This window comes from Hakea prostrata, chromosome 8 (assembly GCF_041222555.1).
Source record: "Hakea prostrata isolate BN-2017 chromosome 8, UWA_Hpros_2, whole genome shotgun sequence".
Taxonomy (NCBI): domain Eukaryota; kingdom Viridiplantae; phylum Streptophyta; class Magnoliopsida; order Proteales; family Proteaceae; genus Hakea; species Hakea prostrata.
In genome coordinates, this window is record NC_142607.1 from 23,056,306 (window position 1) to 23,068,644 (window position 12,339).

Consider the following 12,339-nt stretch of genomic DNA (forward strand, 5'->3'; position numbering starts at 1 on the left):
ATGATGGAGACCGTTCGGTCTCCTAAGGAAGAAGATATTCCTTGTGTCGTGACCCGCACTTCTGAAACCCCTACTGGTGCCTCGTTGGCATCTTCCTCCAACCCTCCACCAGGCGTGGAAATTCCTCCTCCTTCTATGGGGGAGGCTTTTGTAGAGGCCAAGGGTGCTGCTTCTAAAAGAAAGCATCCTCGGTCAGATGATGATGATGTGTACAGGCCTTCTTGGTCGCTGAAGAGGTCTGACTTGGTGATAGGCAACTTTGAGAAGGCACTAGAATGGAGTACTTCTGCTCAAATGCCCACCGAGAGTAGAGCCTTTACGACGGTCTCGACAGGGAATTTTGTAAAGTTTCTTGTGCTGTAAGTATCTCTTCCTTGCCTTCTTTTCCAAAATTTTGTTCTCTTTGACTAACTCTTGAATTATTGCAGGAGCCTTTCTGATAACTTTCACAAGCAGGTGGAATCAGCTTTTAGGCTCGTAGGCTTGAGTAACACTCTCTCCCAACTTCGGGAGGAATCCACAGCCAAAGATGCTGAGATTGCTCATCTTAAGGAGAGGCTTTGGGAAGTTGCCTGAGTGAAGAATTCTGAAATCGTGCAACTCCATTCGGATTTGGATGGTGCTAAGGAGAAAATCCGAAGGCTCGAGCGGGAAGTAGAGAAGCTTTCGGGAGAGTTGAAAGGGTCTGGAGCTAAGGCTCCTGCGCCTTCAAGGCAAGTTGTTACCCTCTTGCCCGAATCTCTTCCGACTGATGCTCGTAGGGCTTGCATCTTCAAATATTTGCAGAGTAAGCCATTTGTTAACATGTTGAACACTTATAATTTGTAGGCATATCGGGATGGCGAGAACGGGGTATGGGAGTCGATCTTAAGGAGAAATCCTTATTTCAACACGGCTCCCCACCGCACAAATTGTCATCCCGAAGTGTTTGAAAAGCTGTGACTTCCTCTTCCTACTTGGGCCAAGGATGTGGTGGACTTGCCCCTTCTAGATCTGGATATAATGCACTATCTTGATGACTCTCCTCCTTTATCCCCTCTAAGAGGGTTCAGCTATGAAGAGCTTGCCTTGAATGCAAGGTCGACCAAAGATCAGGCCTCTTCAAAAAAAAGCTAGATAAAGAGTATGGAATTGCGGAGGATTTTGTAGGTGGGAGTTTACGGAATTCTTCGCAATCGCCGAGGGCGAGAATCAAATGATGAGAGGACCTATGCCTCCACGGCCAGGAGTCGTCATATGTTTCCCGACTCATTTTTCTGTACTCTGTGTTGCTTCTGGAAAAGCTGCTTCGATCATTATTTGGAGTTCTTCGCAATCGCCGATGATGACGTTTCTTCCCGACCGAGAGAAGATTGTATCCCAACGCTTGTTACCTCATATGTATTTTTTCTGAGAATTTTGATGTAAAGGTTGGCCCCTTCTGGTCGTTTAAAGAAATAAAGAATTAACTTTATCCTTTGAGCTTTGTCATTCAATGAAGTCTTCGCTTGAATGGGTCTTAGTCGTTTTAAACCGATGCCTTTACTTAAAGATTTCCGTAGAAATTCATTAAGCCTGGGAAGGTCCCACTCGGGTTTTAAACGATGCCTTTACTTAAAGATTTTTGTAGAAATTCATTAAGCCTAAGAAGGTCCCACTCGGGTTTTAAACGATGCCTTTACTTAAAGATTTCCGTAGAAATTCATTAAGCCTGAGAAGGTCCCACTCAGGTTTTAAACCGATGCCTTTACTTAAAGATTTCCATAGAAATTCATTAAGCCTGAAAAGGTCCCACTCGGGTTTAAACCGATGCCTTTACTTAAAGATTTCCGTAGAAATTCATTAAGCTTGAGAAGGTCCCACTCAAGTTTTAAACCGATGCCTTTTGATTTTTGTCCGTTTGTCGCTGAATATTGTTCGTTGCCTCCAATCAAAAGATATGGTGTTGAAACTGGGAATTGCATTGATTGAGTTGAATTCTGTTACATCAAAAATGAAAATGATGATCTTCTTAAGGATAATATTTCTTTAGATGCCTAGCATTCCACGAACGATCCAGCTCTTTATCGGTTGCCATGTTCTTCAGCTTATATGCCCCTAAACCAATCAGTTTGATTATCATATATGGTCCTTCCCATGGGGATCCAGTTTCCTCTGGTGGCATGGATCCGAAGCTAAGGTATTCCTTAGAGCTACATCTCCCGCTTGGAATTGATGGCGCCTTACACGAGTATTATAGTGTGACGCTATTCTTCGCTGATAATTTTGGGTTCAAGCAATCGCTCGTGTCCGAACTTCATCTAGTAGCTCAAGACTATCTAGCAATCCTTGCTCATTGTCTTTTTCCTCGAATTCTCTTTCTCGAAGTGTTCCAGCCATTACTTCGACTGGTGCTAATGCTTCTGATCCGTAAGCCAATTTAAATGGTGTTTGTCCTGTGGGAGTCCGAATTGTAGTTCGATAGGCCCACTGTACATTGTGCAACTCCTCAACCCATAAGGCCTTATCAGCTTCAAGTCTCTTCTTTATCCCCTCTAGTAGTGTCCGGTTCGTAACCTCCACTTGTCCGTTGCTTTGGGGATATGTACCAAGGACATACGATGCTTAATCAGGTAAGTATTGTAGAATTGTTCGAACTGTGGGTTGTCGTATTGTGTGCCATGATCGGTTACAAGAATTTTTTGCATCCCGAACCGATAAATGATAGATTCTATTACGAATTTCTCCACCTTCTTCTCAGTGATAGTCGCCAGAGCACAAGCTTCTACCCATTTGGTGAAGTAATCGATTGCTACAATGAGATATTCTCTCCCACCTGCAGCCTTAGTAAATTTTCCCATAATGTCAATTCCCCACATCGCAAAAGGGATGGGATCTAGAATTGATGTCAGGGTTTCAGCTAGCCTCTTCGATACCGTGGAATGGATCTGGCAGTTGTTGTAGCGACGAACGTACTCCATTGTAGCTTGTTGGAGCTTCGGCCAATACAAACCGAGCCTTAAAATTTTATGGGCCAGAGCTCGACCGCCCTATGTGCACCACAAATTCCCTCATGAACTTCTGCTAGAGCTATTTCCGATCCTTCGGGACCTAAACATCTCAAGAGTGGTCCGGCATAGGACCTTCAGTACAGACTTCCATTTTGCATTATAAATCGTGATGCCCATACCTTTTAACCGTGCTTCTTTTGAATCTTCAGGTAGTTTATCATCTCTGAGATATTCCACGATCGGGTCCATCCAGCATCATTCCGCTTCTATATAGGATATCTCCTTCTCTTGACTGCTTGGGAATGTTAATTCTTCGATGTAGACCAAAGGGTCTAGAGTCTTTTCTTTGGCATTAGCCAATCTTTAAAGTTCATCTGCCATGGCATTTTCTTTTCTTGGAATCTAACATACTTTCAGACTTTTAATTCCCTTCTGCAATGTTTGTACGATTCCTTGATATTTTTGTAATCGAGGTTCTTTGACTCCGTACTCCCCTTGCACTTGATTGACTATAAGCTGTGAGTCACTATAGATAGTTACGTCTGCTACTGCAAGAGCTTTTGACAATCGAAGTCCAGCTATCAAGGCCTCATACTCTGCTTCGTTGTTGCTTGCTTCGAATGTGAATCTCAAAGCGTATCGAATAATTAAACCTACCGGACTTTTCAAAAGAATCCCAGCCCCGGCTCCTTGTTTGTTGCTCGAGTCATCCACATATACCTCCCACATGGTTGGAATACTGGGTTCGGCTACTTCCTCGGTTGGTGCAATGGTTTCCACTACGAAATCGGCTAATGTCTGGGCCTTTATTGTTGTCCAAGGCTTAAAATTCACTTGGAATTCATAAAGATCAACCGACCATGCTACCATTCTCCTCGATAAATAAGGTTTACGAAGAACTTTATTAAGGGGGAAAGTAGTCAATACCTCTATTGGATGTGCCTGAAAGTATGGCCTTAGTTTCCTGGCCGCTGTCATAAGAGCCAAAGCCTGCTTCTCGATCTAGGAATATCGCATTTCTGCGTCGAGGAGCACGTGGCTGACATAATAAATTGGCCATTGTTTTTTCTCTTTCTCACGAACAAGTACAACACTTACTGTTGAGTGTGATGTTGCCAGGTAAACTTGCAAAATTTCTCCTTTCTCCGATCGAGACAAAAGCGGTGGTTTACCCAGTGTTTCCTTCAGATCCTCAAATGCCTTTTGACATTCTTCTGACCATTTCGCCTCCTTTCTGCCCCTCAAATATTTGAGTGCCTTGAAAAAAGGTAGGCATTTTTCTCCCGATTGTGAAATGAACCGGTTCAACGCAGCTACTCTTCCCATTAGGCATAGTACATCCCGAACGATCTTCGGAGATTCCATGTTAATCAAAGCCTGTATTTTGGCCGGATTGGCCTCGATACCTCACCATGAAACCTAAGAATTTCCCTGATGATACCCCAAAAGCACATTTTTTCGGGTTCAGCTTCATTTGATATTTTCGGAGTACCGAAAATACCTCCTTAAAATCTTCAATATGCCTTGACCATGCCATGCTTTTTACTAGCATATCGTCAACGTATGCTTCCATATTTCTCCTGATCAAATTCTTGAATATTTTGTTTACTGCCCTCTGATACATAGCCCCTGCGTTCTTTAGGCCAAACGGCATGACTTTGTAATAGAAACTTTCAAGATCAGTCATGAAAGCAGTAAACTTTTCATCCTCTTGATTCATGAGGATCTGGTTGTACCCTGAATATGCATCCATGAAACTTAATGTTTCATATTCAGCAGTGGCATCTATTAAAAGATCTATCCGGGGCAATGGATAACAATCCTTCGAACAAGCTTTGTTGAGATCTATGTAATCTGTACACATTCTCCACTTTCCGTTTGCCTTCTTGACCATTACCACATTGGCCAACCAGACTGGGCCTTCAATGGGTTCAATGAAACTAGAGCCCTTCAAGTTTTCAACTTTGCCCCTGATGGCCTCGTGCTTTTCTAAAGAGAAGTTTCTCCTCTTTTGAATAACTAGTTTCATCTTTGGATTTATCCAAAGTTTGTGCTCCGCTACCTGCCAATCTATTCCTGGCATGTCCTCTGTAGACCGTGCGAACAAATCACTGTTTTCCTGAAGGAAAAACTTTAGTTCTATCTTGAATTCCTCCAGCTGCTCAGATCCGATATGAGTAGTCCTTTTTTCATCATAAGGATACAGCTAGATTCGCTCCAATTTCTCTACTGGCTCGGGCCTTTGCATTTCTATTTAGTCCCGATCGTCCCGTATCTCAATTGAAAACACCGTGGTTTTTCTCGGGCCCTCCTTATCTTTCAGATATATCACGTAGCACTGTCAAGAGACTCTTTGGTCAGAGGAAACCTGACCGATTCCCCTATTGGTCGGGAATTTTATCTTTAGGTGCTTTGTGGAAACTACAACACTTAACTTTGAAAGGGACGGCCTTCCGAGAATGACGTTGTAAGCTGGAAGTTCTCGAACCACCAAGAAATTCACTTGAATAGTAGCTTCTTTGGGGAAACTTCCAACTAACAAATCCAATTGTACCGATCCTTCAGCTATAGCTGATGATCCAGCAAAACCGTAAAGATGCGTAGACGATGGCTCCATTAGATTCTCTTCGACTTTCAGCTTTTGATAAGCCTCATACGATAAAAGGTCTGCAGCAGACCCTGTGTCAATTAATACTCTATGCACTTCTCGGCGTGCAATTTCTACCTTGATGACTATGGCATCATCATGAGGTATGCAAACGTCTCTTTCATCTTCCTTGCCGAAGGTGATCAAACCCTCACCATTCGGTCTCTTCCGTTTCTGGGTCTCTCCAGTTCCAATGAACTTGGATTTGGCTTTCAGTTTTCAGAGCGACTTAGGTTCGGGTTCTCCAAATATTGTCAGTATAGGTGATCGAGTGGCATTGCTCACTTCTTTGCCTTTCTTAGATTGAGGAGCCTCAGTCGATCATTCCCGACTTACCGAATGCTCCCTCTTGTAACCGGTTCCTCGTGGTTTTGTCTATCTCCCTTTAAAGAAGCTGGACAGGTGACCTTGCGATATTAATCTCTCAATATCGGCCTTCAAATGCCTACAATCATTAGTATAGTGACCGTAGTCTTTATGGAAACGGCAATACTTCTCCCTATTCTGCTCCCCAGCCTTTGTTGGAAGCTTTGGTGGCCACTTTAGGATATCTTGCCTCTTGATAATATTCAAAATGTTTGCCCGAGGAGTATTCAATGGTGTATACTCACTTTGATCAGGAGACCTCTGTAGCCACACTGCTCAAGGCCTTCCTACCCGATCCCAAGCATTATGTTTCGGCTTTTGCTTTTTCTCAGGAGCTTTCTATGCTTTTGCAAGGGCCTTGGTGTCTTGCTATTGCGCATCCAGGATTTCGGTCACCTCTGCTTGCTTTTGACACCTTTGCACTAGTTAAGCATAGGTGGTAGGCATGTCCTAAAGCAATAACTCCAAGAGTCTCCGATTGGTGAGTCCAGTGAACAAAGCAGTTTTAACTACCTGTTCATCTAGATTCTCAATCTCCATGGTAACCCTATTGAATCTTTTTAGGTATTCCCGAATTGATTCATTCTTCCCTTGTCTAATGGTGAACAAGGTCTCCTTGGTCTTCTTGATCTGTATTCCACTTTGGAATCGACCAATGAATTTCCGCACTAGCTCCTCAAAGTCTACAATTCTTCCTGAGGGAAGATTTGAGAACCACTTTTGTGCTGCGCCAGTCAGAGATGAACTGAATACTCTACAAAGGATTTCATCTGAATTACCCGCAACAGCTATAGTTTGTTGATAATAGCTAATGTGAGCGATAGGAACTCCCGAACTGTCGAACGAAGAATTGGTTGGTAATCTGAAATTATGAGGAATTTAATATCCGGCTATTGCTTCAGCAAACGGGGTTTTTCTGATGACTGAATAAATGTCATCGGTTATTCTTCCTCTGAACAGTTATCCGAGTCTTTGATTGATATTAGCCAACTCCTGGCCAATATGCCTCGAACGGTCAATAGTGACACGAGCATTGTCATGAACCGCATGCCTAGGAGTTGGTGAATGAGTTTGCACTCTTGTATCCAACCTTGTCGTTGAATGAGTTGTGCTTCCTTGCAGTCTTTCAAACCGCTCATCTCTTCTAAGGAGTTCTCCCATTCTTCTTGGTTCTATGTCTCGTCTCCGGGCATCTTCCCGGAAATTTTGACCAACATTTAGGTCCTCTTGAAGCCTTCCTACCTATCATGGAGAGCGTCTTGCTAGAAGAGAGGCAATTATTTCCTTCCTTTCTCCCATACGCCTTACTGCTTCACGTTGATCAGGAGCTTGCGGCGCCACCACTTTCCTGGTCAACATACAAAGCGTTTGGTTCATCTCCAGAAGTTGGAACTTTAGTTGATCCAACTGCTATTGGAGTGGATTAGGAGGATGTAATGGATCAATGCCCCCCTGACCACCATCTTCTCGAACTTCATGGGGTCGACTTCCTTCAGGGATATACTTTGGATTGTTCCCTCTAGGAAGTTGTACGTCAGCTTCTCGCTGAGTCGCCACAGCCGTTGCTGCTGCCGCCAATGATCTAGTAACCATGGCTTTCTGAAGCGTTTCCTACAAATGGCGCCAAATGATGTGTCCAAAATCTGTTCAGCCATTAGATCTCCGATGGATGACCTGCAAAGACAATCGTCAGACGTGGCCCGACCGCTGGGGTCGGGAGTCCACCTCCGAAGGCTATGTCAGCTGATGAACTTAATCACAAAAGGCTCTGCTTGCGTACAGAGCAAAAGTATGAATACGAATAGATGGAATACGATTCAGATACCTCTCTCGAAAGTAGGTTGTGCCTTATATAGTGTTTACCATCGAATCTCCTTCTTTGGATTTACTCAAGCCTTCTTCGGGTGGCCGTTCAATCTTAATGGTTAGATCCGTTGTTAATAGATCCATTCGTGGTAGGATAATGGAAAACTGCAAGATCGTAGTATGGCAGTTTTCTGAAGAAACACGATCCTTTGCTCCCGCAAGTGTTGCTAACGTCTGCTTGACGATTCGTCCACTCCGAGTATCACGGGTTCGGGAGTACTTGTTGACTGAGTAGATAACTTCTTCAGCAAGTTTATCTCTTAAACCCGGCCGGTATGGATGCGAGTCGGTTTGTTTCTTCCTGACCGAGGTCAAGGTTTGAACCAAGGGTGGACCAGGTTCGATTGTGATTTCTTCCGTATCTCTTCCCTTTCAAGACTCCTTAAGAGAAAAGAAGAGAAATTGCTCCCAAAACCATGTATAAGAGAAGGATTAAAGAAAACTAACATTTCATAATATTTTCGCAATGATCTGAATAGCAGAACACATTTAGTTGGATGGGAAATACTCTTCTCATTCCTTTCTCACATTCCCAAAGCCTCCACCTCGTTCTTAGCCTCCAAAATTTCATTTACGGATAAGTTATAACTTATAATAGGGCTTAAAAACCCGAAATTTCAATTTTGCCCCTTAATAGAAAATGGGGTGGGGGGGTCGGTTCATCCAAACGGCCCAACTTCTGGTCCATGATTGGACCCTCAAACGAACCCCAATTTCGATGATTTTTGGCTCGTTGGAAATTTCTTTCGACAATATTCGATTTGATACCTTATTTGCATCAATCAAATTCTCCATCACCAATCTACGGATATTCCAAAATTACCCTTTTTTCACTATCGTGATTAATCTTCTCTCTTCACTTAAACTCTAGGAGAGTTTTTGAGTCATTACAAGGGTCATCCACCAACATTGGTTCCATTTCCAATCCTTTGGGCTTGACTTGAATGGCCCACAATTGTTGCCGACTCAAGGCTCGGATTCTCGGTCTTAAAACCACAGGTTAAAGGGGTAGAAATCTGGGGGATTTCACTGGTAGCGACTGGCCGGCGACAGAAGTAGAGGCAGAAACTAGCAGAGGCAAAGGCGAGACCCAGAAGCAGCGGGCAAAGGTTCCCAGTAGCAGCGGCAGAGGCAGAAGTGAGAACCAGTAGCAAAGGCAAAGGCAAGAACCAGTAGTAGCGGCAGCGGCAGCGGCAGAGGCAAAGGCAAGAACCAAATCAACTGCAACAATTTTCCTCAGCAAAGAACCAGTAGCAACGGCATTGGAAGAACAAGAAGAAGAGCAAGAAAGTGACACAAAGAGAGTGAGAGCCTGAGCACATATACCACCACACGCACGGAGAGAGAGCATACTCCACCACCACCACCACACGCACGCAGAGAGAGAGAGAGAGAGAGAGAGAGAGAGAGAGAGAGAGAGAGAGAGAGAGAGAGAGAGAGAGAGAGAGAGAGAGAGCATACTCCACCACACGCACAGAGAGAAAAATTGGGAGAGAGACAGAGAGCATACACCACCGCCACCACATGCACATAGAGAGATGGAGAGAAATTGGGGAAGTGTATTCACCCATTAAAAATTAATAACATTTTGTTTTTAAGAAAATGATAATTGATGAACACATTTATGTGTGAAATCTTAGGGCATAAAGCATGTATTTTATATACTTTGATTGGAGCTACCTTGGGTTTTATGTTGTTTTTGCAGATTTTATGAATTTTTAGGACTTGAGCAAATATTTGGAGTTTTGGGTATGAATCATGCAATTTTATATGTCAAGAGGTCCATTCAAATTCTCAAATGCAAAAATGGGCCTGATTTGGAGCATGATGGGCTAGAGATGTGATTATGGGCCAACTCCGAAATATTAAGATATAAAGAAGGCAAATTTTGATCTACGACTGAGATTAGAAATTATTAATCAAATCTACAGAGATATTATTAAGAGAGTCCTAATGGAGAAAAAGAGTCCTTGCACACCTCAATATCTTATTTCCTATTTGGGACTTGATCAAAGAAAGAAAAAGAGTAAAAAGAATTATATTCAGAAAGAAAAGGAGGAAAAATCCCATTTTTGAATGTCTCTGTTCAGTTTCGATCAAGCCCTTCATCAGTCATCCGGTGTTCGATCGAGCTGATTTTTGGAGGAGAGCTTTACGACTTCTTAACCCTAAAATCCAACGGTGGAATTTTATATTTGATATCTCTAAGTCCGTCCGATTGGTACGTCAAAACCCTAATTGGTTGAGTTAGATAAGAACTTTGAGTTTTATTCAAATTCAGCAGTGCCTCATATCCCATGTAAACTCTATAAAAGGAGAGCATACTCCATCAAGGGAGGAGGTGTTTTAAAGCTTAGTAGAAGCATTCTTTCTTCTCTCTTCAGTTTATTTAGGTTTTCTTTAGTTTTCTTTGCTTGCATTTATGAGATTTTAATTTCTAGATTGAATGTTTAGGTTTATTTTTTATTTATGTAATGCAATTCAAGTTTAAGTTTCAAGTTTTTAGATTCGTTTTTCTCTGGGTCTAGCAATTGCAGATTTAGATCATTCTAGATCTAGATCTGGTTGTTAGGGTTGGTTGAGATTCAAATTATTTGTTCAATTCGCAAATAAGTAACCTTCTTTATTAATCTTCTCTCTTCCCTCCATTCCCGGTTCTATCTACCCCTCCATATTCTTAATTTAGGATTTATTTTCATTATTTATTTATTGTTCTCCTTTCCCTTGGATCCTTGATCAGAGATACTTAAAGTCGTGCCTTTCTTTGGTTAAGGTTTCCATTTTACTTTCTATTATTTACTTTATGCAATTTGCTTTCAGCATTTATTTATTGTTCTTCCTTCCCCAGGATCCTTGATCAGAGATGCCTACAGTCGTGCCTTTCTTTGGTTAAGGCTTTATTTTCCTTTTATTGCTTTGTTATTTACTTTCTGCTCTGTTTTTTTCTTTTTTTAATATTCGTTCCCCCGATCGGTGGACTGTAAGCTACGGCAAAGGGTCCACGATCAAAGTTATTATTATTATACTCCCCTTCACTCGATCCAAAGCTGACACTCAGATCACTTCCCTTTTCCTTTTATTTTTATTGTTCGCGTTCGTATTTTTTTTCTTGTCTTTTATTTATGCATTGATTGTGTTTGCTTTACTTTTCGTTTTAATTCAATTGCATTAGATGCATGGATTAGGATCATTTAATTTAGTTAATTAGTTAACAAAAAATTGAATCGTTTCACTCTCGCATTACTATTAAGAAATTGAATTCTATGTGGCATATCTCTCTGAGATTGACCCGTTAGCTATACGATACTGTGCGCTTACGATTACTTTTAATTTAAAAAACAATAATATATCTTTAATATAAAATACTTTTATCCTTTCATGATTTCCATCTAAATGAACAAGTATTGGGGGTGAAAAAGTGTATTTATCTATTACTTTTCTACACTTTACTATTCTGTTCTCCACCATCACTAATATATAGGACCCACAAGTAAAATTTTTCCACTATTTTTTTTTCCAACAACGAAACGTAGCATAGGAATTGGAAAACCAATCTCGTAGATTGGGATTGGGAAAAGCTGAAGGATGGTACTTCGTAACGTGTGAGAGTGGGAAAAGCTGAAGGATTTTGTTTTTTTCGTTTATGTTTCGCCTTCCTTGGTAATTATGCATCCTTATCCCATCATAAATTAGAGATTAACAATCTATCATCATCCACGTGGAAACTTCCCAGTTTCTTCATTCTCTACCGACAAGGATTCGATAATTCTCTCTCCATCGGTAATAGAAAACCTTCTGGAAGCTGTGAATGGTTGAACTTTAAAATTCTGGTTTCTTCATTGTCTGCTAGTATTTAAGCACTAGATAACTTTTTTTTTTTTTTTGGTCTAAGCACTAGATAACTCTCTCCATCCGAAATAGAAAACCTTCTGGAAGGTGTGAATGGTTGAATTTTCTCAGGTTTCGGTCAGGAATTTAATGGCACACAGAAAAGCTGGAACATAAACTGGGCACTTTTTTCCATTGCTTGCAAATGAGGGCGGTTGTTTTTTTTTGGGTAATGAATGAGGGCGGTTGTTGAGGGTGGGAAGCAGGTATGAAGAGCTTTTTGCCATTATTATTATTTTTATTAATTTTTTTTTTGAAAGACTTTCCATCATTAGTTGCATTCTTTTTAATTTGCTTAGGTCATGCACATTAAATGCATATGATCATCAAGTCGAAATTTCAACCGTTTGATCCGATTTTCGGTCAAAATTTCGATTTGACCTCCTGAAATGCTTGGCTTGATAGTTATTCGCATTAAATGCGCATGACTCAAGCAAGGTCCATATCCTTTAAGATTTTTGGTAGCCATCATTACTTCACTCATGTGTGGTTTTTTTTTTTTTTTGGAAAGAATGAAAAAATAAGTTTTTTTATGACACATACTTAACGTGGGCCTAAATTTTTGACCGTACACTTTTAGAGACTATATCAACCTGTTTACTT

The 12,339-nt window shown here is 41.4% G+C and overlaps 1 protein-coding gene across 1 annotated transcript; it reads right to left on the reverse strand.

The window, feature by feature from the left end:
- Window positions 1-2,250: 2,250 nt before the first annotated feature.
- LOC149007436 (uncharacterized) lies at window positions 2,251-2,939 on the reverse strand. Its single transcript, XM_089167062.1, has 2 exons — window positions 2,697-2,939; window positions 2,251-2,448 (listed from the first exon to the last, which is right to left on the reverse strand). Exons 1-2 carry the CDS (start codon window positions 2,937-2,939, stop codon window positions 2,251-2,253), a joined length of 441 nt encoding a protein of 146 aa, XP_089023188.1.
- Window positions 2,940-12,339: the final 9,400 nt, after the last annotated feature.